Source organism: Tupaia chinensis, unplaced genomic scaffold (genome assembly GCF_000334495.1).
Source record: "Tupaia chinensis unplaced genomic scaffold, TupChi_1.0 Scaffold144255_1, whole genome shotgun sequence".
Taxonomy (NCBI): Eukaryota; Metazoa; Chordata; class Mammalia; order Scandentia; family Tupaiidae; genus Tupaia; species Tupaia belangeri.
The window spans coordinates 4,014,713-4,039,387 of NW_006204113.1; the positions used below are offsets into that span (position 1 = coordinate 4,014,713).

General features: G+C 43.2%; 1 protein-coding gene across 7 annotated transcripts in view; it reads left to right on the plus strand.

Moving 5' to 3' along the window:
- The window catches only part of LOC102483771 (glutathione S-transferase omega-2), a 39,634-nt gene that overhangs the window by 9,080 nt on the left and 5,879 nt on the right, over positions 1-24,675 (plus strand). For 5 of the 7 annotated variants that reach the window (XM_006166412.1, XM_006166411.1, XM_006166410.1 and 2 more), the window contains exons 2-6: positions 2,290-2,400; positions 2,674-2,782; positions 7,240-7,462; positions 8,826-8,927; positions 12,573-12,614. In XM_006166412.1, coding sequence (XP_006166474.1) covers positions 2,367-2,400; positions 2,674-2,782; positions 7,240-7,462; positions 8,826-8,927; positions 12,573-12,614 — 510 coding nt within the window. In that variant the 5' untranslated portion in view covers positions 2,290-2,366. Of the gene's footprint in view, positions 1-2,233; positions 2,401-2,673; positions 2,783-7,239; positions 7,463-8,825; positions 8,928-12,572; positions 12,615-24,675 lie in introns of all 7 variants that reach the window. The other 2 variants (XM_006166413.2, XM_006166415.3) reach the window with 2 other exon arrangements.

Genomic DNA, 24,675 nt, shown 5'->3' on the forward strand with positions numbered 1-24,675 from the left:
CAGCAGTTAGTGTAATGGCTATGTCGCTGGACTACCACGTAGTCGACCGCGGTTTGCGTCCCGGACCTGGTGGCTTAAACTCACGCCAGGCGCGTGTGCGTGCGTGCCCAAGATCCAGAGAGGAGAATGGAGGAGAAGGGATTGTGGCGTGGTCATCCCCCCTGGGGGGTGATTTCTCTCTTTCTGTCTCTCTGTCTCTCTCTGTCTGTCTGGCGAGTGCACGTGCCCTATAGCAAAAACCTCTACAAAAAAAAAAAAAAAAAGAAAGAAAGAAAGAAAGTGAGAAATCACCCCCTGGGGGAATGGCCACGCTGCAATCCCTTCTCCTCCATTCTCTTCTCGGGATCTTGGACACACACGCACACACGCCTGGCTTGAGTTTAAGCCACCAGGTCCGGGACTCGAACCACCGTCTACTACATGGGAGTCCAGCGACATAGCCATTATGCTAACTGCTGGTCCCCAATTTATCTTTTTTAACACCAAATTTCTGACTGACATATATGGATTTTCTTTCCAGGGAATATTTATTAAACATTTTTGCCATTCTCCAATTCTTATAAAGCAGCAACGCATGCCCCATTGTTATCTAAACTTATGACAAATGAAATCATTGAAAGATTTAGCAAAAAAGGCAGTTGAGTCACTATTCTGGAGATTTAAAAAATTCTTACTCAGCAGAAAGAAGTGTTTACATTATTCATCAAGAAGTTCTGGATCGATTGAAATTCCAGTAACGTTTTCATTTAACTTATTTATTTATTATTATTATTTAAGTTTGACCAGAGAGAGAGAGAAGAAAGTAAGAAAGCAAGCTGCCAGGTCTGGGACTAGAACCACAGTTGGCTAGGTGGGAATCCAGTGTCCTTAACCACCATGCTGCCTGCTGGCCTCAAGTTCTATCTTTAATAAAAAAATAGTTAGATTTGACTAAGATTTATCAGCTTTAGAGGCCAAGACAATTAATTCAGTTTTGGGGTCTTAAAGTTTTCCAACCTTATTAGCCCGTCACTTTGGGCAGTTTTGTTTTTCTGAGGCTGTTTTCTATTTTGTAAAATAGGAATACTCCTAGTTGCCTGGTTAAATAAACAGTTGTGGGAATCAAATAAGGAAGTCTATGGAAGTAATTGTCACCTGTGAGATACATAACACTTTTCTCTTTTTCATTACCTGTCAATCCCGAAAACTGCATTTACAAGCAATTCTCACTTCAGCTCAATCCTAGAAAGTTAAAGGAATGATTTTCTACCTGCTGAAATTCAGGATCTCAGCTAGTCAGCATCAGAACCAAAGCCAGCCACCTCCTCATCTCACGTAGATGGGAGAGCTGTCCAAGTGGTCCTGTTTTGCTGGGTTGCTGGCAATCTGTCTTTAGCAACTAGAAAATCTTGGAAATTTCTTGCTGAGAAGTGGAGAGAGCTCACAAATCATACTTTGCCTCCTGGTATCTTGTTTTTATTCACTACTAGGTTTTCAGAGCTTGGGTAAATCTCACAAGTAGGTAGGGTCATGACTAGGGTGAAAAGTTCCCTGTCTAGGGTGTTAAATTTAAGGAGGCACTTGCTCTTGAAGTGGGGCAATATTTCAACACCAATAACTTCTTTTTCCCCATGCGCTATATCATGAAAAAGTATGGCCTTATTAAAATAAAATTATTTTTAAAAAGCAAAGCAAATGCTATACTTATCACTCAGAAGGTGTGGCAAATAGTTTTAGTGATGCAAGAGGGAGAGGTTAGAATGGAAAAGAAAATAAACCAGCATTAATCTGGTCAATTTTTATTAAGCTCTTTTAAAATCCATGTTTAGGGAACCAGCAGGTGGCATGATGGCATGGTGGCTAAGGCACTGGACTACTACATGGCAGACCATGGTTTGAATCCCAAACCTGGCAGCCTGCTTTCTCTGTCTTTCTGGTCAAATTATATAAAAATAATAATAAATAAAATTAAGTAAAATAATTCTTTATTTTAAAAAAAATTGTGTTGTGTTCTAAATGTCCATTCTTCACATTCTCTATGTGGAGGAAGCCCCACCGGGTACTTTAACCAAGTGTCCAAAGCAAGGGATACTTCCTACGTAGCTGGTGGTGGTGGTGGTTGTGGTAGTGGCGATGTGTGTGTGTGTTTGCTTGTGGTAGTGGCGGTGTGTGTGTGTGTTTGCTTTCCCCACTCTTTGTCTTTCCTATCTGGGTTGATGTTATTTAGGTTGAGTTATTGTAGCTTCTGCCACAGATCACTTCCCATCTGCCGTGCAGAGCACAGTTGTTCAAAATTTGAATTTGGGGCAGGAGGTGCGCGTCAGATCACGGCTGTCCCTGGGACCAGGAGACTGTGAGCGCTGGCGCTGCTCAGACGCCTGGAGATCATGTCTGGGGATGACACCAGGACCTTGGGGAAAGGTGAGTCTTCCTGCTCAGGATCCCTGGTCTTTGGGTGCCATGTGAATGGGATCATGGCTGTGGAGAGGACTGCCCGGCCTTGGCTCTGGGACCAGCCTAGCAGAGAGGATCTATTGATAGAAGGGCTCCCCTGCACAGAAGCCACATGTAAAAAATATCTCTCTGGGACTTGGCAGAGTGCGTGCAGCCCAGTGGGGATGCCGGGAAGTGAGTGAGCCCCCTCCCTAATGGGCTAACTAGCCTCGCTGACCTCTGCGCCCTCCCACCTTGCAGGGAGCTGCCCCCCAGGGCCAGTCCCTGAGGGCATGATCCGCATCTACAGCATGAGGTTCTGCCCCTACTCGCACAGGACGCGCCTCGTTCTCAAGGCCAAAGGCATCAGGTGAGAGGTGGGAGCCCACATACCCTAAGTCCGGGGCCTCAGAGGCACCAGGAAATGTTTAAAATCTGGTAGTTGTCTTGCTCAGATGTAGAAGGGACCCCAGTTATTAATGGTAAGCAAAGGGTGAGGTTTTATTTTAATTTAAGCTTTTTCCCCCATAGGGTGCTTACTTTCACTGGAGAGAGAGAGAGAGAGAGAGAGAGAGAAAGTGAGCATTCATCCCCCGGGGGGGTGGGGGGATGACTATGCTGCAATCACTTCTCCATTCTCCTCCTGGGATTTTGGGCACGCTTGCACATGTGCCCAGTTTGATTTCAAGCTGCCAGGTCTGAGACTCCAAGGGCAGTTGGCTATGTTGGAGTCCAGTGCCTTAACCACCATGCCAACTACTGGCCCCAAAGGGTGAGTTTTTAAACAGGCTCTCCTGAAATGCAGAACTCTTTCAGAGGTCAGGTCTCTGTGCTGGGAATTTTCAGGACAAGGCAGAGTAAATTGAATGGTGGAACTGGTGAACTGCTTCTCTCTTCTAAGGTTCATTTAGGAAGGACACAGCCAAGGCCACTGACTGCTCCATGGAATGCAGCAGCCCCCATGCACACCCCAGGCACTGTGGGCCAATTCTTTTAATCCTTTGCACTTTTGCCCTCCATATATATATTTTTTTCTTTTTTTTTGAAAGGTTTTTTCTATAGGGCACATGCACTCACCAGAAAGAGAGTCAGAAAGTGAGAAATCGCCTCCCGGGGACATGGCCACGCTGCTGCAATCCCTTCTTCTCCTTTCTCCTTTCGGGATCTTGGGCATGCATGCACACATGCCTGGCGTGAGTTTAAGTCACCGGGTCTGGGATTCGAACTGTGGTGGACTACATGGGAGTCCAGCAACAGAGCCATTATGCCAACTGCTGGTCCCTGCCCTCCATATTTTAAATAAAATATTTATTTTATTTATACTCACAGGCACAGTCTATCACCTCTCACAAAAAAATGTGAGTTCTTGAAGGTAAAGGCTTTGTCTCTTTTATTCGTGGGCTAGAAAGAGAGCCTGGCACATAATAGGTGCTCAAAAATAATTGTTGCATGAATGAACAGATCACTCCAAACATGAGGTAGCAGTAATTGTTATCAAGAGGTCCCTGGGGGGAACCAGCAGTTAGCGTAATGGCTATGTCGCTGGACTCCCACATAGTTGACTGCGGTTCGCGTCCCAGACCCGGTGGCTTAAAACTCATGCTGGGCGTGTGTGCGTGCGTGCCCAAGATCCCGAGAGGAGAATGGACGAGAGGGGATTGCGGGGTGACGATCCCCCTGGGGATGATTTCTCGCTTTCTGTCTCTATGTCTCTCTCTGTCTGTCTGGTGAGAGCACACGCCCTATAGCGAAAACCTCTCAAAAAAAAAATAATAATAATTACATACATACATTTTTTGAGAGTTTATTTATTTTTATTTATTTATTTATTTATTTTTGCTATAGGGCTGTTTGGTGACAAATTGGCACCTTAGGATATGAGTATTTCTTTAGGGCAGAGTTTCTCAACCTTGGTTCTTTGGACATTTTGGGTCATGTAATTATTGGGGAGTGAGGGGAGGGGCCAGCCTGTGCATTATTGACTATTTCACAGTATCCCTGTTTTCCATTAGATGGCAGTAGAATTCCCTCTTCCTCTTTTCCTCCTAGTTGTGACAACCAAAAAACAAACACAGAACTAAATAAAAAAAACACTTCTCCAAATATTGCCATATATCTTTTGGAAGGGATGCCAAAAATTATTCCTGGTTGAGACTCATTGCTTTAGGTTGTTTTTTGTTTGTTTGTTTTGTTTTTTAGTTTGTTTTGTTTTTGTTTTCTGTAAATCTGCTGTAGAGCACATGTGATTGCCAGGGAGAGGGAGAGAGAACGAAAGAGAGAGAGAGAGAGAGCGAGCACCCCCCAGGGTGCGATCTCTCCTCCATTCTCCTCTCAGGATTTGGAGCATGCACGCACATGAATCCAGCATGTTTTTCCAACCACTGAGTCTGGGTCTTGAACCCCTTGGTGGGCCATGTGGGATCCAACTCCCCTCACCACCATACCACTGGCTGACCCTGCTTTAGGCTTTTTGTTTGTTTGTTTGTTTTTATGGGGTTGGCCCTAGAGGGGCTATTTTTTTTTTTTTTTTTGAGAGATTTTCACTGTAGGGTGCGTGCGCTCGCCAGACAGACAGAGAGAGACATAGAGACAGAAAGCGAGAAATCACCCCCCAGGGGGGATGGTCACGCCGCAATCCCTTCTCCTCCATTCTCCTCTCGGGATCTTGGGCACGCATGCACACGTGCCCGGCGTGAGTTTTAAGCCACCGGGTCCGGGACACGAACCGCGGTCGACTACGTGGGAGTCCAGCGACATAGCCATTACGCTAACTGCTGGTTCCCTAGAGGGGCTATTTTTAATTTTAGGTTTTTTTAGAGTTTTTTGGGGGAAACATTTTTTAATTAATTAATTTACATTCATTCCCTAAGCATTGTCACAGCATACAAAATGTGATTTCCCATCCAGAATATACTGCATAGTGACTTAATCATGCATGTTATCATCAATAATTTTCCATATATACATATATATATATATTTAACCCCTATTTCTGATCCTCTGCCCTTTTCCACCCTCGTCCCACACTATCCCTGGTGTCTACAATTGTTTTCCATTCCAACCCCCCACGTTTTATTGATCACACAATTTCTTATCTAACTACATTCAATAGCAAGTTCAGCTGGTAATTTCAAGAAAAAACAGTTTTAACTTTAATAAATCAAAGAAATGCTAAGTAGGTGGCATGATAGTTAAGGCGCTGGACACTCCCACCCACATGGCTGACCATGGTTCGAGCCCTGCTTTAGATTTTTTTTTTTTTTTTGAGAGATTTTTGCTACAGGGCATGTGCGCTCGCCAGAACGAGAGAGACAGAGAGACAGAAAGCGAGAAATCACCCCCCCTCCCATCCCAGGGGGGATGGCCATGCCGCAATCCTTTCTCCTCCATTCTCTTCTCAGGATCTTGGGCATGCACACACACACGCCTGGCTTGAGTTTAAGCCACCAGGTCCGGGACTCAAACAGTGGTTGACTACATGGGAGTCCAACGACATAGCCATTACGCCAACTGCTGGTCCCGCCCTGCTTTAGGTTTTAAGACAATCTCCTAAACTGAGCAAAGAATTTACCATTTTTTTTCTTTTAATCTTTTCAAAACATATGTGTGTGCCTCTGGTATCTGTCAAGGCATAAGCTTCTAGTGATAATTAAGAAGAATTAAAAATTATTGCATGTTTTCTGTACTAGGCACTTTGTACATACTTACTTATCTGATCATCACAATGATGCCTTGGACAGGTGCAATTATCCTTCCTCCCACACACTCCCCACTACAGTTCAGGACACTAAGCACGGACTAGCTAAGGAATTTGACCAGGTTGCATGCTAGACACGTCAGTCGGATGCGGGGATGTCAACTGTTAACCTTTACAATGTTCTTTTCGACCTGTTAGTAGCAGAGTTTTATCTTTAGGCTTTAAAATGTACTACACTCTCTAATTCATGGTTGAGTGTGTCAGCTCTGAGTCAGTCTGCCTGGCTCTGATTTGGCTCTGCTGCTTCTCAGTGGGTGGTACTGAGTGAAATTCAATCTCCTGGAGCCGTGTTTACTAGGAGATAAACCTCACAGAGAGTCACAGGCACACATGAGATAGACCTAGAAAACATCTTACCCATCTTATTGCAGGAGTGGAGACACTGATACGTATTTTATACAAAATGTAGACTTTAAAAACAAATTGCATATTTTAATTTCATACACGAATTGCTTTTTTTAAAGAGAGATTTTTACTATAGGGCACATGTGCTCACTGGAGAGACAGAGACAGAAAAATAGAAGCAAGAAATCACCCCCCCGCCCCAAGGGTATGGTCACGCTGTTGCAATCCCTTCTCTTCCATTTTCCTCTAAGGATTTTGGGCACAGTTGTATATGCGCCCTGCATGAGTTTTCCGAGCCTCTAGGTCTGGAATTGTTTTTTATTTTTTTTGGAAAGGTTTTTGCTATAGGGCGTGTGCACTCTCTAGAAAGACAGAGAGAGACAGAGAGATAGAAAGCGAGAAATCACCCCCCAGGGGGGATGGACATGCCGCAATCCCTTCTCCATTCTCCTCTCGGGATCCTGGGCATGCATGCACACGCGCCCGGCATGAGTTTAAGCCACCAGGTCCGGGACTTGAATCGCGGGCGACTACATGGGAATTCAGAGACATAACCATTACGCTAACTGCTGGTCCCTGGGTCTGGAACTCTTAACAGTGGTCGACTATGTGGAAGTACAGAGACGTAACCATTTCGCCATCTGCTGGTCCCATAGATTGCTTATGAGTGTGTGCCTAAATTTGCTGCTCATTTTTGTTGTTTTGTGTTCCCTTTACATGACCAGACATGAAGTTATCAACATTAACCTGAGAAACAAGCCTGATTGGTACTATACAAAGCATCCTTTGGGTCAAATCCCTGTCCTGGAGAACAGCCAATGTCAATTGATCTACGAATCTGCCGTTGCTTGTGAATACCTGGATGACGCTTATCCAGGAAGGAAGCTGTTTCCACATGACCCTTATGAACGGGCTCGCCAAAAAATGCTATTGGAGCTATTTTGTAAGGTACATTCAATTAAAGAAAAAAAAAAAAACAACCACAAACACTCTATTTTATTTTGTATGTCTTTCCCAAGCTTCACCCCATTTTAAAGCCAAAAGTCATTGGTGGAATGGTTTTGTTTGGCATGGATTTAGAGTAGGGTATGACTGCTAATATGACAAGGTAAAGTCTTTTTTTAGAAAACAAAAATCACTTGTTTATTTATGTATTTAATTGTCATGATTTTCAAGCCACCCAGTCTGGAACTCAAACCATGGTCGACATATGGGCATCCAGTGCCTTAATCATCATGCCACTTGCCGGCCCTGATGGGTTAGTCTTAGATGCCGGGTGCTTTTTAATTTCAACTAGCAGTCTTGGAGGGATGGTTATGACATGATAATGACTGTGTGAATTAATATAGAAATATCGAAAGAACTAGAAAATGATGATCTTTAAAGAACACAAACACTAGTGAATATTTCTCAGGCTTCAAGTGAGAAATATGGGCGTGTGAGGCAGGAAGGGATTGTCCTTTATGCAGGACGAGAGTGCTGGCTGTGTGAGCAATGCCAAGGACAGAAAAAGGCACAACTGGTGATCATGGGAGAAAAAGCAATGGAGGGATTTTAGACGGTTCCCTTTGAAAAGAAATGGAAGTATCTCAGTGATGTTAATAGCTGACATACATCGAACACTTACGTGCCACACACAATTCTAACAACTTTATAGAGGGTACCTCATTTAATCCTATAGCTGCCCTTTGAGACAGGCACTGTTATTATATCCATATTTCAGATGAGAACCCTGAGGTTTAGCGAGGTTAAGTGTCCTATGTAAAAAATGACCACCTGGGGGGACCAGCAAATGGCATAGTGGTTAAGGTGCTGGATTCCCACATGGTTGATTGTGGTTCAAGTCCTGGGATCAGCTTGAACATCATGCCTGGTGCATGTGCATATGTGCCCAGAATCCCGAAAGGAGAACGGAGAAGCGTTTGCGGTGTGGCCATCCCCACAGGGGATGGGGTGTGTGGGTGTGATTTTCAACTTTCCTTCTTTCTCTGTCTCTCTGTCTCTCTTTCTAGTGAGAGCATGCACCCTAAGGTAAAAATATTTAAAAAAAAAAAGCCATATGGAAGCAGCTGATGAAGTAAGGAGCCTGGGAGAACCCCTGTTAGCAGCAGCTTGCTTTCCCAGAGTTCTGTGAGAAGCGGACTCCTAGAGCCACAGAGATCACCTAGAGCCTTTCACAGGGAGCTGGGGAGGCTGCGTGTGCGTGTTGTCCTGTTCAACCGGAGCAATTAAGCTTTGTTGCATTTTTCAGCAGTGTGGGGATATGGAGCTTCTGCAGACTTCTTCACTGAGAACCTGTGTCCTTGATTAGGTCCCGCCTTTGACCAAGGAGTGTCTGGTAGCGCTGAGATGCGGGAGAAACTGTGCTGACCTGAAGGCAGCTCTGCGGCAGGAATTCTGCAACCTGGAAGAGGTACAAAACGGGGCCCTCTCCCAGTCAGATACAGTGGGGAAAGCCACGCAAGGCTGCTAACCTGGTCACCCTGACATCTTCTGGCTTCACGGCCTTGTTCTTTCTGCCACTTTGATCATTTCAGCTTGCAGTCACCTGGGTTTCATTTGTACATGTTTGTCTTCCACTAACCTGCTCTGCAATTGTTCTGGAAAACCTGGGATAGAGTAGGGAGGACTCCTGGTGAAGTGCTTCCTCTCGAGGAGTCACCACATTCCTTAGGGATCCCTGCAGGGCTTGTGTGGCTCCTGCCATTGCGACCAAGGTCTGTACTGGTTAGCGATTGTTTTTGGCTGCTGCTAAGAGGAACTTAACTTCTGTAAATTTATCTTATAAGGTTTTATTCTTTCACATAAAAAGCCTGAGGCAGGTAGTTCAGGGCTATTTTGATAGCTTTTTTATGAAGTTACCAGGGACTGAGACTCTTTCTCTCTTATTCTTGTCATCGTTAGTGCGAGGCTTCAATCTTCAAAATGACAGGATAGCTGCTGGAATTGTAGCCATCACACCCAAGTTTCAGGCTCAGAAAAAGTAGAAAGGAAAACAAGAAAAGCTAAACAGCCATACTTTTTTTTTTTTTTGAGAGAGATTTTTGCTCTAGGGCACATGTGCTTGCCAGAGAGACAGAGATAGAAAGTGAGAAATCACTCCCTGGGGGGGTTGACCATGCCGCAATCCTTTCTCCTCCATTCTCTCCTGGGGATCTTGGGCAAGCATGCAGAGACTCCTGTCTTGAGGTTTAAGCCACTGGGTCCGGGACTCCAACCGTAGTCAACTACATGGGAGTTCAGCGATACAGCCGTTACACCGTCTGCTGGTCTCCAGCCATGCCCTTTTAACAGGCCTTCCCAGAGATCCTCCCTAATGACTGCTTACATCCCATTGGCCAGAATTTCATAGGCAGGTCACACGTATCTACAGGGGAGGCAGGAAATTCGGCCTTTTAGCTGGGACACTAAGCAAAATCCGTGCTCTGTAACTAAGAGAGAAGGGGAAATGAGTCTGAGTAGACAAGAGCAGTGTGTGCTAGGAGGTCCGTCATTAACCTGGCAGTAATGGAGCTCCTTACCTCAGAATAATCTGGAAGGTAGTTCTTCGACTTCCTTTATCTTTGTCCCAAAGACTGATAAATTCTCTTTATGAGTGGGTTGCTCCTCTGTTGGCAACCAGAGAATGTGATTTTGTCTCCTAAGGGAAGGCTGATGATTAATGCTCTTCTACTTGACCTTTATCAAGTGGAAGCAGATTACATTTATTTACATTTCCAATTGTCTATCCTGGATGTGTATAGCTGCAGTGTTTATGGGTGATGACTTGTCATATGTAAGACATTTCAAGCTTTTGTTCTGAGACCACAGACCCTGAAGAAGCAGCATGATGTGGTAGAAAAAGTCTTGCACTTCACTGTGCACACTCCATCTCATTTTCTTTGTCTTTTTTCTTTTTCTAGAATTATTTTTATTTTATTTGTTTATTTATTTTAATTTGACCAGAGAGAGACAGAGCAAAAGGGAGAGAGAGAGAGAGAGAGAGGGAAAGTGAGAAAGCAAGCTGCCAGGTCCAGGATTCGAACTGTGGTCAGCCATGTGGGTGTCCAGCGCCCTTAACCACCACGCCACCTGCTGGTCCCCATCTCATTTACTCTTTCTGATAGCTTTCCAGGTAAATGGTACTAGTAGCGCTTCATCAACTGGAGTGACTTCACTGAGCAGGCTCTAGCAGGCTGTAGAAATATCAAAACGGGCCCAGCTCAATAGCACAGCAGTTGAGCACTGTGGCTAGAAAGTCATATCCCACACAGCCTATTGCAATTTGGATCCCACTTCGGTGGCTGGAAACCTCACTAGGCATGTGTGCTTGAGTGCTATAAAAGCTGACGGGATGGAGAAATGAAGGAAAAAAGATTGCAGCATGGCCATACCCCATGGGAAAGTGTTTCCTCTTTCTATCTCTTTCTCTCTTTGGCAAATGCAACTGTGCTCTGATGATAAAAAAAAGAAGAAGAAAAAATAAAGAGGAATACCAAAATTAAGGACCTTCATGGAGGTAGAGCTAGAAGAGGGTCTACATTGTTAAGCCTGTTTAAACCTAGGTGTGTCCAGTGCTAGGCCTGAGACATAGTTAAGAGGGACCTGGTATGTGGGTGGATATGACTTTATTGACTCTTTTTTTGTTGTTGTTTTTTGAGAGGTTTTTGTTATAGGGCATGTGTGCTCACCAGAGAGACAGAAAGTGAGAAATCACCCCCCAGGGGGGATGGCCACGCTGCAATCCCTTCTCCTCCATTCTCCTCTCAGGATCTTGGGCACACATGCAAATGCACCTGGCATAAGTCTAAGCCACCGGGTCTGGGACTCAAACTGCAGTCGACTACATGGGAGTCCAGTGACATAGCCATTATGATAACTGCTGGTCCCTGCTTCTATTGAGTCTTCAAGGGTGAACTAGAGGTCAGGGAGAGATGGTGGTGTGTTTAGCAAGCAATCAGTAGGTAGGTTGGTGATGAAGGGGTTAGTGGTAACAGGTGAACGTGGAGCGTTGACCAGAGTCTGAGGCTAAAGGGCCTTTTCCACTGTTCAATGAATTGGCACTTTATGCCACAGTAGACAGGGAGGAGAGTGACGTGTTCCTTAATGTTTTTTGAGTTGTTCAGTCCAGCAAGTGGAAGATTCATGGGGGGTCAATAACAGGATGAGTGAGACAAAGAGGTCCACTCTAAAGAGAAAAGGATTTGATAGAGGGTTTTTTGTTTTGCTTTGTTTGTTTTTACCATAGGCCTATGTGTTCGCTGGAGAGAGACACACAGAGAGAGAGAGAGAGAGACAGTGAGAGGGAAAGTGAGAAATCACCCCCCTCCCCGGGGGAATAGCCATGCTCCAATCCCTTCTCCATTCTCCTCCTGGGATTTTGGGCATGCACACATGTGTGCCTGGCATGATTTTCAAGCTACCAGGTCCAGGACTGAAACCACGGTCAGCCATGTGGGAGTCCAGCACCTTAACCATCATGCCACCTGTTGGCCCCTGACTGGGAAATTTTTTTAAGGGACTCAGGTGATATAAAATCTGGTGAAGGAGCCGGAGTTATCAAGGATGATTCCCAAGTATGTAGTCAGTAAATGAACGCTTTCACCGAGAGACAGCTGGAGGGAGGAAACCTTTTGTTCAGCTTGAGGTGCTGATAGGACACTCATGTGAAAACAGAGCTTAGAAAGTAATCTGCAGGGAGTACTAAACCTTTTGAATCATTTTACTGGCTGTGAGCTTTAACCAGAGAGATTAGAGATATAATGGATGGTGTGGTGATAAATGTTTATCAACCAACTCTCTGAAAAAAGAAGGGGAAAATAATCCCAAACCTCCATTTGTAGCATGTGCTGATTTTAGTGCTGTGAATACACAAGCCTAATTTTAAACTACCAATATGAGATCTCAGGCTTGGGAAGAGACAAGCACAATTGGTTGCTCTCTTGTGTCACTGAGTTACATGTTCCATTTTATCAGCAGTCAGTCAGTCCTAGAAATACTTGTGGTTTACCAGCCTGGGTTTAGGAAGTTTTCACTGATGCTATTCAACACCACTGAGTATTCTGCGTTGTCCCAACAGATTGGAATGTGGTTTTTGTTCCATAGAACATTAAGAAGACTTGTAAGTATAACAGCGACAATATCAAAATCTGAAATCATGACCAGTGAACTTGAATTATACAATCCATTCCTCTCAATTTCAATATGCAGACTTCAGGAGATTCCAGTGAAATTGAAACTTAGCAGAATCATTTTAAGAGAGATGATCCCCTGACTTATGTCATTCTTTTTCATGGTTTTGTACAATCAGGATTTTGTATGAACTGAAACTCTGTTAATACCCGTGGTCTTTCTCAGTAACAAGCAAACCAAGATTTCAATGTGTAATCGTCTGCAGTTATCCATCCCCAAGCAAGAGACTCAGCTTACCTGTCGTCTCCTTAAACTCTGACACTTTTTTTGTATTTTTTTTTTTGATAGAAAGTTCATGGACAGGCCAGTCAGTGGCACAGTGGTTAAGGCAGCTGGATACCACATGCCAATTGTACAATTTGAGTTTTGGATCCAATGTCTTGAAAAAACATACCAGAATTCTGTGTGTGTGCCCAAAATTCCGAGAGGAGAATGGAGGAGAAGGGATTGTGGAGTGGCCATCACCTATGGGGGTGCTTTCTCACTTACCCCCACCCCATCTCTGTCTTCAATGAGCACATGGACCCTATAGTAAAAACTAAGTGAACAAACAAAACGTGGGTGCAGGCCAGTTCATAACCGGGTGGTTAAGGCAGATGGATCCCATATGGTCAACCCCGTGGTGTGAGTCCTGGTCAGTAGCTTGGAAAATATGCCAGGTGTATGTGCATGCACGCTCCAAATCCTGAAAAGAGCGAGAGGTGGAGAAGGGATCATAGCGTGACTGTGCCCCACGAGGGGTACTGTCTCAGTATCTCACTCACTTTTTCTTCGACTGATGCATGTGCACGCTGGCAAATTTTAAAAGTATGTGCATGTGCATGAGAGAGAAAGTACCCTGGCACACTTGACAGGTTCTCATCTTGCCATAATCCCCATTTCCCAGCCTCCAGCTTCTCAGGATTATGGGTGTTCATGGGCACACCCAGTATGTTTTTCTGGCTGACCTAGGATCTGAACCAAAGTTGCCATATGGCTTCCACCACTGCAGGGTGCTGATGTTACCACTCTGCTATACTGTCTGGCCACTTTTTTGTTTGAACTGAGTATCCTATCTGATTTAAATTTTCTTCTTGGAAAAATCCAGTTTGGGGCCAGCAGGTGGTATCATGGTTAAGGTGCTGGATTCCCACATGGCTGACAGTGATGTGAATACTGGACCCAAAGGTTTGAAAATCATGCAGGGTGCACGTGCTGTGTGCTATTACCCCTTCCCCACTCCAGAAAAATAAATAATAGATAAATAAATAAACAGAAAGAAAAAAGAAAAAGAAAAATCCAGCTTCATCAAAATGCAAGATTTATTATGCTTGTTATATGACCATATTTTTCTATAATATTTGTACAAGTTTTGGAGATACATTGTGTATTTATTAAACCAGTAACCTGCCCATTTGCTTTCCTGTTCTGAACATTGGATGCATTTAAAAACCATTGGGATGCTCTTTTCAAACTGTGCTTTGTCTTCAAACAGATTTTCTAGCCTTTGCTGAATCATTCATCAAAGCAGCACACATTTTTAAACTTTATTCTTTTTTTATGTTGTTATGGACCTTTCCATTTTAAAATAGCACTCAAGCCAGGCTTTATTTTATTTTTGTGGATATACATGTGGTACCACCTTTCAGTGGCTTTTTCTTTTTTTCTTCTTCTTTTTTTTTTTTTTTTTTGGCCAGTGCCTTCATTCAAAATATTTTCACCAATTCCAAATGCAGTGAACGGTAGGATTTGGCTGAATTTCTTGGACCCTTTGAATTGCTGCTCTAAGTCCATGCTCTCACACCTATGAATTGGTTCTACGTTCTGGGCATTGCTTGATCCATTCTCAGCCATCATTAGAACTCAAAAAAAAAAAAAAAAATGACAGTGGTCAGAGGATAGCATAAATAATCCTGAAACAGCACTGAGGGAGTGAGAACCTGCCCAGCAACTGAAACCTCATCTTCCGGTGGCCTCAGGATATTTTATGCTTTTGCTTCTTGCACTCATCACCCTGTTTTGTACCTTACTTGGCATTTCCATGCACAGTTTCCCACATTGTCAAATTTGATTACATGCCTTATGGGTAGCAGTTTGCATGAGGATGAATTGGCATAAGTTTGTGTGTATGCTCCAAGAGCATCTGTAGTTAAGTACTTTCTTGATTTCAAATTTCACCTATCATCTTAATTAAAAAAAAAAAATTGCCAGCAGGTACACGCACTCGCCAGAGAGACATAGAGAGGGAGATGAGGAGAGGGAAAAAGCACCCTCCCATGACGTATGGTCATGCTGTGATCTCTTTTCCTCCATCTCTCCATCCTGTTGGGATTCAGGGCATCCAAATGTGCCCAGTGTGGTTATTTAAGACACCAGGGCTGGGATTCGAACTGTGTGGTCAGCCACGTGGAATCCAGTTTCCTTAACTACCAAGTTCCAGAGCAAGCCTTATGATCCACTGTGCTACCTCCTGGCCCCTACTAATCTACTTTAAGTCTCTATGGAGTTACTTATTCTAGATGTTTCATATAAATGGAATCGTACAGTCTGTAGCCTTTCATGAGCTTCTTTCACTTACCATCATGTTTTCAAGGTTTACCCTTCCTTCCTTTTTATGGCTAAATAATATTCCATTATGTAGATACACTGCATCCTGTTTTTTTCATCAGCTGATGGACTGACAAATTGCTGTTTCCATTTTTTGGCTATTTTGAATCATCATGCTAAAAACATTGCAGATTTTTGTGTGGAATTATGTTGTCTGTTTTCTTGGATTGGTTAGCTCAGTTGGCTGTCAGCCACTGTGCCATTTTAGTTGTAACCACTGTTCTTCCAAACTGGGACACTGGTTGTCCTCAGGTCATGATAGCTAGTTGAGCACTTCAGTGCTTTGTTAGTAACATCATTGGTTGTCCAATTTTGATGGCTGTTTTCTAAGAAAACTAATATTTCTGTATTTCTTTTAATAGCTTTCTGCTATGTTCTCTTCTACTATGTAAATAACAGAATAACAATTATTATGTGAAGTTAATTTTATTCTTGTCCAATTATGAAATAATATTTGTTCATTGAAGAGAATTTTGAAAAAAAAAAAAAAAGGAAAAAAGAGAAAAGTGTAGAAAAAAAAAAGCCATAATACCGTTTCCCCAAAGCAACCACTGTTAGCATTTTGTTATTGTTTTCTGTCCCTTTCTACTAATATATGTTAGTAGAAATATTAGGTTGTTGGGAAAGTCAGGACACATTTTTGCATAGAAAAATACACAAGTCATGACGTATTTTTCTATGCAAAAATGTGTCCTGACTTTCCTGATCACTATATATAAAGGAAGGAGTGAGCTTCAGAGAAAGATGGAGAGACAGGGACCCCAGGAGGGTCCTAGCACATCTGGATCCTTCCCCAGCCTGCAAGCCAGCCTGCAGACACGCCTAGCATATTCATGTTCACCTGGGATTTGAACCCCATGTCTTCCTGTACGGCTCCAGTACCTCACAGCAGTGTTCTGCAACTTATACCACTCCAGCTGGGCCTACAATGTATATTTTTATATAGTTGAAATTGTGCTGTATATAGAATTTGGTTACCATTTTGACATAAATATTTTTCTTTTCATAAAGTCTATAATGTTTATTTATGCATATGAGCATTTATGAGAGCAGCACTATTAATAATGATAAAAATAATAAAACTTAATATATGTTAGATGGGGAATGGTTAAATAAATTATGTTCATGCTGTGGAATTCCATGGGGCAATTAAAAATGAATGCAGTAGATCTGTGTTCTGACATGAAAAGACTGCTAGAAATATTTAAGTGAATTATATAGCAATAAAGATGGCATGATTCCATTTTAATAGAAGAAAACAGAACTGAGCTACACATGTGTACATACACACGTAAATAACATTGGCTACTACCGATAAGGGGATGGGTTAAAATTGGGGTGAGAAAGAAAGGTGCTTAAGAGCAGGGTCTGGGGAGGGAGGAAAGGTCTTGTCTTCTACTCTGAGTGTGAATTTTTTAAAATAATGAGAATGTATTCCTCTATTACATGTGTGATTATTTAAAAATTTTTTTAAAATCACTTTTAATGTCTGCATAATTTGCCAATTTGGTTAATGTCTGCATCGTTTGTCACATGTATAAACCATGAAGTTATTTATCTAGAGCTTTAACTAGGGGTGTTTAGATGGCTTCAAGTCCTTTACCATTATGAACGATGGAGCAGGGAATAGCAGGCTTTGCATAAAAAGCATTTTCTCTATCTTAGAGGATGTTTTTAGGATGTACTCACAGGAATGGAACTACCAGATATGAACACTTTGGAGGCTGGGACTGTAATTGCTAAATTGCTACCCAAAAGATCTGTACTGTTTACTCCCTGCCCCCAGCCGCCCCACCACCAATGCAGATGCGCTGTAGAGATTTCATTCAAAAACACATTGGCGTTCCCTTGTTTTGGAAATAGTTTCTCATTGTTGACTTAATGTGGCTTTCTCCGATGCTAGTGAAGTGTAAGCTTTTCCCCAAAGTATGCCATCTTCTTATACGTGCTCTTATTAAAATTGCTCTGGGGTTTTGCCCATCTGCCTTGGCAAGGTCTTACTGATTTTGTTGATTTATAAAAGTTCCTTATAGGGACAATGGGTGGCGAGGAAGTTAAGGTGACTGGATTGCACAGGCTGTGCATTTTGAGTACTGGATCTGGTGGCTTGAAAAACATGCCTGGCAAATATGTGTATGTGCCCACCCTCCCCCCCCCCAAATTCTTCATATATGAAGTACATTTGGCTATTTTTTAAAAATTTGGTATATGGTGTTTATGTTCGCCATGAAGAGACAGAAAGAGGAAGAGTGAGAAAGCATTCCCACCCTCTGGGAGTGGGAGGTGGGGTGGTGGAGGGCTGGGGGTGGCGGGAAGAGGTGGCCATGACACAATCCTCCATTCTCGTGAGATTTGGGGCACACAAGCACACACACCTGGCATGTTTCTCGAGCAACTAGATTTGGGACTCAAAACCATGTAGCTGGTCCTGCGGGATCTAGCTGCCTTAATTAACTACCATGCCACTGGCTAGCCCAAGACATTCGATTATTTTTTTAAAACACATTTTGTTCTCTTTTGTTTTAACTTTTAATTTAGATGATCTTTTTTGTACATACAGAAGTAGAACATTTTAGAATATTGCGCTGTAAGCCTTTCTTGTTGTGACTTTCTTCTCATCACTTTTATACATAGGAAGTTCTCTCCTCCTTCAGAGATTCGATAAATACACATTTATATTTTCAACCACCATCTGTTACTTTATGGATATTTGACTGATCAAACATTATCCTACCAGCTTCCCGCTCTTACTGTCTTCCAAGTTATACTTTGAACAAAATACGTTCATTAAAAGGGTTCGGCATAGAATTTTCAGAGTGGTCCTTTAATCCTCAAATATCGACAAATTGTATTCTGCATTTTCATAGGAGAATCTAGGTCGGAACTGATGGGAGCCTGAGGGCAGTGCTCTGTGGAGACCCTACTTCTAAGGCTTCTTCCTCCAGGAGAAAATGGCCTTACATATATCCTAGGTTTGTTTTACAGGAATTGGCTGGTTACATTGTTGGCTCAGCGTCAGTAGTATCAGATCAGTGTAGCAAGGACCTGGAGTGTGAAATCTTGAGAGCCTCCACTTAGCTTTTATGAACTTGAAAGATTTCCTCCCTAGAGCTGAGTGCTCTTCTGCTGCCTCTGGGTAAGAGTGTATTGGTGATGTACTGGCTGGTGCTTTGTACCTTTTTTATTTGGGGGGTCGGGGTGGGAGAAGAGGCAAAGAGAGGGTGGCTTCTACTTCTTCACAATTATTTCCTTCAAGAAATAACGTTTCTTCCTCCTCCAGCAAGCGCAGTAGCACCCGCTGGGAGCCACAACACTAATTCGGGGTTGGGGGCCAGGATTTCACGGTGATGGTGTCATTGACAGTGGTGAAGGGCAGGCAGCCTCTTCAAGGTTTGAAGCTCAATGATGGAGGCTGAACCAGAGAATCCAAGACCTTGACCGGAGCTTTTTAGAATGCCTGGTTTGAAGAAGGCTGGGATTCACTTCTCTTGAAGCTCGTGCTTCTCTCACTAACACCTTACAGATTGCATTTTCCTCCTACTGAACCTTCTGGAGGAGTCAAAACCAAGGCGCCTCGCCACTAATGGCCACTAGGGGGAGCCCTGCACGTTTCTTCCTTCCACTTGCGCTCCGTTCTGTACCTCCGAATGCTGACTCTGCTTTAGTCCATCTGGGGGAGCTCCAGAGGCCCTTGTAGGAGACAAGTGGCCTTTTTCTTTTTCTCTCTGGTCAAAACAAAACAAAACAAAAATCATAAATAAAAATAAATAAATAAATAAATCTTAAAAAAAAAAAAAGAGTGGCCTTTACAGGTAGACTTTTCACCTTGCAGGGTGGAAAAGGGAAACCAAACAGTCATCCCTCTTCCTTTGCATTGCTAACTTGTTACTCCTGCATCACGTTTGTGGTCTTATTTTTCAGTAAATTGGAGAACAGAAATTTTAAAATAGATTTTAAATATTCCAGAACCCCAAACCCCTTTGAAAAAAAAAATAAAAACCTGATGCAAAATATCTAAAAGTTTAAGGAAAAGGAGTTTTACATGGCTGGAAGTTACCATGTTTGCAATACATGGGAGCTCTTCTTCTGAGGGCCCTACAGACTTCATCAAACCTCTTGAATTCTTAAGCGTAAATTGAAGGTATGTTAATGCTTTCAGAAAATCTGACGGTCCCTTCCTCGGCTATTTGTGGAAGCCTTATAGGGAATAGCTGGAGCCTTAGACAAAAAGCACCTTCTAAGCTACCTATTTTTCCTTTCTTGGTGATACCAAGAACAACAGTTCTGAAAGCGAAGGATTCCATTGTGAGGAGAGCTATTCGTATTTCCATATTATATATATATAATGATATCATTATGTATGATAAATAATCACGTGAGAGACAGAAAAAACTCAACATAGAGTTTTTCTTTTTTTTTTTTTCTTTTTTGAGAGATTTTTGCTATAGGGCACGTGTGCTCACCAGAGAGAGAGCAAGAAATCACCCCCCCCAGGAGATGACCACACCGCAATCCGTTCTCTTCCATTCTACTCTCGGGATCTTGGGCACACATGCCTGGCATGAGTTTTAAGCCACCGGTCCAGAACTCTATAGTCAATTATGTGGGAGTCTAGCAATACATTACACTATCTGCTGGTCCCAGCACAGAGTTCTTTAAAATGACCTTGGAGGACCAGCCACCACCAACCACCTCTGGGTGGTCCTCTGCAATGCTAGATGCCATATGGAGGATTAGGGCTCAGGTTCCAGGTGGACCTGTTACATGTCCATGATACTGGGGGTGGGAGATCACAGCATGAGACCCTGTTGAGGGTGTTTGCTCTCCCCACACCAAACAAATACACTTAAAAAAAAATGATGTTGGATATTAACTACCCGCTACTAAGTGGATTGAGATCTAATGTCAATTTCTCATTTGATTTCTGATGATAAAACACTTAGGGAAGATAATACACTGAAAGTTAAGACCTGTCCATTTGTGTTACCTCTAGCTCTATCTTGGTTTCTTTATTTTTATTTGGAGGATTTAATTGACTATCAATAATGGCTTAGGGGATAGGCGCACACCCATATAGGTAGGGCATAGACCTATAAGATAAAGCGAACTTACAAGATGGAGTCACTGTGGTTAAGCTTTTAATAGAAATCATTCACTATTCTCACTAGAAATCAATGATTAGCTCTCACTGCCTGCTCACACAGAGAACTGCTTACAGCTCGCCTGAGATAATGACAGCTAAACTAAGATTTTCTGTAACACGACTACATTTCAAACAAAGAGTGTAGTCTCTCTTGGTCTGGAGAGCGAGAGATCGAAGGCCCTTGAGCGATAACTTGCCCCAAGCTATCACTTGAGAAATGGGAACATGACATGCAGGTTTACACCTGTGAGGAAAGAGGATCTAAATGAGATTACATTTTTGAAGTGTAAGGGAAAAATACACCAAAGAACAAAGCTTCATCTTGTATTTGTAGAAAACATGATGAAAACAAGAAACTTTATGAACTACTGAGCTCAGACAAAGATCTGCTGAAAGTTAATTAATTGAGGTCTGAATGTCTAAAGTCTTGTGTTTTGTGAGGCCACTCCCAAATAGGAGAAGGATGACAAAAACCACCTTAAATTGTGTAGCCGCAGGAGGGAGATGCATGCACAAGTCACTCTTTGCTGGAATAAAAAGCTCTCCCCCAGCTCCTCTTTGGCAATGGATTCCTGGGACCCCTCCCTGTTTGGGAGCTCTGTTTCTCCTCTCCTCTTTTAATAAATTCCCCTTTACCATCACTTCCTGTGTCCAGGTCTCTAGTTCTTTGTGAGTATGAGACAAAAAAACCTGGTCATCTTGGGGTCCTGAATTTGGCATTGGGCCTGATTATCTCACTTCCTGAATCAATAATAAGGGATTTAGTTTAAACTGAGAACAGAAAATAACTAATTTAGTCAAGTTGCCTGAATAACACAGGAATGAAGGGGACTTCGATAAGCTTTTCCACCATAATTATGTTGGCAAGTCTCTTTTCTCTGTCATCGAGGTTCTTCGGCATGAGCTCACAGTGGAGAAAGAGATATGAAAGAGGGAGGAGCCAGCAGGTGGTGTCATGGTTAAGGCACCGGACTCCTACATGGTCAACTACAGTTTAAGCCCCAGACCCTGCAGCCTGAAAATCACACCGGGTGTGTGTGCGTGCCCCAAATTCCAGGAGAATGGAGAAGCGTTTATGGCATGGCCATCCCCCAGGGGGATGTTCTCTCGCTATTTCTCACTGATCCTCTCAGGGGAGCGCATGTACCCTATAGCAAAAACCTTAAAAAAAAAAAAAAAGATTAAGGGGGAATTATACTTTTAGGGAAGCTCAGAACTAGGCCATTCCTTGGCTATAGAATATAAGTAGCTTTCTGAGTTTGCTGGGTCTAAGTTTTTTGCTGTTATTTGAAGAACAAGCAAAGAATTTACAAAAGATGTGAAGAAGCTTCTCTGTGTGTATGAAATTGACACAAGGATGGACGCTAATCTGGGAATTAGGAAAATGGTGTTTTCGTCTTAGTTCTGGCACTAACCAGAGAGCCCCTGTACCTCCCAGGGACCGGGTGAGCATCCCCTGTGCTTCCATGTGGGAGACAACAAGAATAATTTTACTGGCATGTTTTCCTCTGTGCTTCAGCTGCCAGGAAGCTTGAGAGTCAAATTCAAAGATTTATTTAAGGAACTCTAGGACCCATGACCTGATATCTTGATGTTATTTTCCTTCCTGCTTTTGACCTTCTGTTCCAGCTTTTATTTTCCTCGATCTTAGCTTTTTGTTATTTTCCACATTTAATATGTTGTTGCACATGTCTATTACACTTCCAATTCTCTGTGCAATGAGCGTAGTCTAAATAGATGATGAAATGAGGAAGTCATGCCACAGGAGTTCCAGGGCCCTTTCTTTTTTTTTTTTTTTTTTTGGAGAGATTTTTCGCTATAGGGCGCGTGCGCTCGCCAGACAGACAGAGAGAGACAGAGAGACAGAAAGCGAGAAATCACCCCCCAGGGGGGATGGTCACGCCGCAATCCCTTCTCCTTCATTCTCCTCTTGGGATCTTGGGCACGCACGCACACGTGCCTGGCGTCAGTTTAAGCCACCAGGTCCGGGACATGAACCGCGGTCGACTATGTGGGAGTCCAGCGACATAGCCATTACGCTAACTGCTGGTTCCCCCAGGGCCCTTTCAATACTCATGTTGTAGGAGTCTCAAGGAAGAGTAATTGCACATGTCTACAAGGGGCCGGGTTTGCAGAGAAGGGAGCTCTCCTATCGTGCATCCTAAAGACTTCAACACACCTCCCAGGTGACCCGACCAGAATGTTCTTCTGCTTTACTGGGGCATGCCTGTAAGGGAGTGACACTTCAGGCTAGTTCATAGGAAGAGAGTTTTTCTATTTGGATGTTTTGATTTGTTCTGCATGGAGCTGGTGCAATGCTGTCTGGGGCAGGGCTCAAGAATCTGCAGCTGTTTCAAGATCTCCAGGTAGTTTTGATGTGGCTAGTCCCAAGTCACACGTGGCTCTTAGAATATCTGAGGGAGCGTGTATATGCATTTTGAGGGGCAGAGGTTAGTAAAGGATAATGGATTTATTTCATCCATATGCTCATGTTGACTTTTTTTTTTTTTGGAGAGGTTTTCGCTATAGGGCGCGTGCGCTCACCAGAAAGACAGAGAGAGACATAGAGACAGAAAGCGAGAAATCACCCCCCAGTGGGCATGGCCACGCTGCAATCCCTTCTCCTCCATTCTCCTCTCGGGATCCTGGGAACGCACGCACACATGCCCGGCGTGAATTTTAAGCCTCCGGGTCCAGGACGTGAACCGCAGTCGACTACATGGGAGTCCAGTGACATAGCCATTACGCTAACTGCTGGTCCCCTCATGTTGACAGTTTTTTTTAAAAAAAAAATTTTCATAAGAGAAAGTGAGAGGAAGTGACACAGGGAAATAGGCGACCTTGACCGAGTCTCACTCTGCTGTGATCAGAAAGATCACACGCTCTCTGCCAGCCATGGTCACGGTGCACTGCAATGCCTGGGCATGTTCAGGTTGGCTGGGGATTAGAACGAGGGCCCGCCCTGTGGCTCCCACAGTATAAGGCCAGGCTCTGCTGCTTGCACTATTGTGGCTAGGCCCCACCTTAACTATGTATTGTGCCAAGTACCTTGAAAAGGCTTGGATTACTTTATGAGGGTTTATATAAAAATTGATAGTATTTTTAAGATCATATCCATCTAAAAGCACATTCCTACTCTGAGTAAACAGAAAGCTTTAGAAATAAATATGAGGCAAATATCAATTACTAAGCAGCTACTCACTTTCAAAATTATCTTTTGTTTGTTTGTTTACAAGCTAGGATGTGCATGTGCTCCCCAGGGAGGGACAGAGAAACAGAGACAGAGTAAAGGAAAGCCCTCTCCAATGAGGTGTGGCCATACCACAGTCCCTTCTTCTCCATTTCCCAATCTTTTTGGGAATTTGGGCACATATGCGCACACATACACACTTATCTGGCATATTTTTTAAGCCACGTGGGCTGAGATTTGGACTGTGGTTGGCCATGTGGGATCTTACTCTCTTAGCCATTAAGCCATTAGGTCAGCTCTCAAAATTAGTTTACCACTTAACAAAGGACCTGTCACAGATACCATTTAATGTCTATATTTAATTTATCTTGACAAAAACTTTTACAAGCACACCTCTGCTTTGTAAAGCAGAGGAATTACACAAATGTTCCAGAGTCTGTCAGTTTCAAATGTGGTTCTGAGTTGTGCCATGAAGTCCAATAACAAGCTGGAGGTATACGTTTCTTTTTTAAAAATTTAACTTTATTTATTTGTTATTATTTTAAAATTTGACCAGAGAGAGACAGAGAAAGAGAGAGGGAAAGTGAGAAAGCAAGCTGCCGGGTCCAAGACTCAAACCATGCTCAGCCATGTGGAGTCCAGCATCTCAATCACCATGCCACCTGACAGCCCCCTGGAGGTATATATTTCAAAGTAGTGATAAGAGTTTGGGCAGTTATCATCTATTCCTGAATGTAAAGGAAGTTTGGGGTCTTCTGGAATCTATAAACACAGAATAATTTGTTCCTTTCTCCTGGAAGCCAGGTCTTATTTACATATTGACTGAAAATAGCCTCTTTGTCATGTTTTCCTTGGCCGGACTCTGCTATTTTAGGATCATCTTGGCAGCCTCATTGAACAAAGTGAAGCCACCTGAGTTTTTCAGACTCTCAGGACAGTGGTCAGGGGAACCCCTTGGTAGACACTGGGAAATGTGAAGACTTGGACCGTAAGGCAGCAAGTTTGCTTTCTCCTCTGAGAAGGGGTGCTGGGTGGGGGAGCTTATCGATCCTTTATCTGGGTAGAATTGCT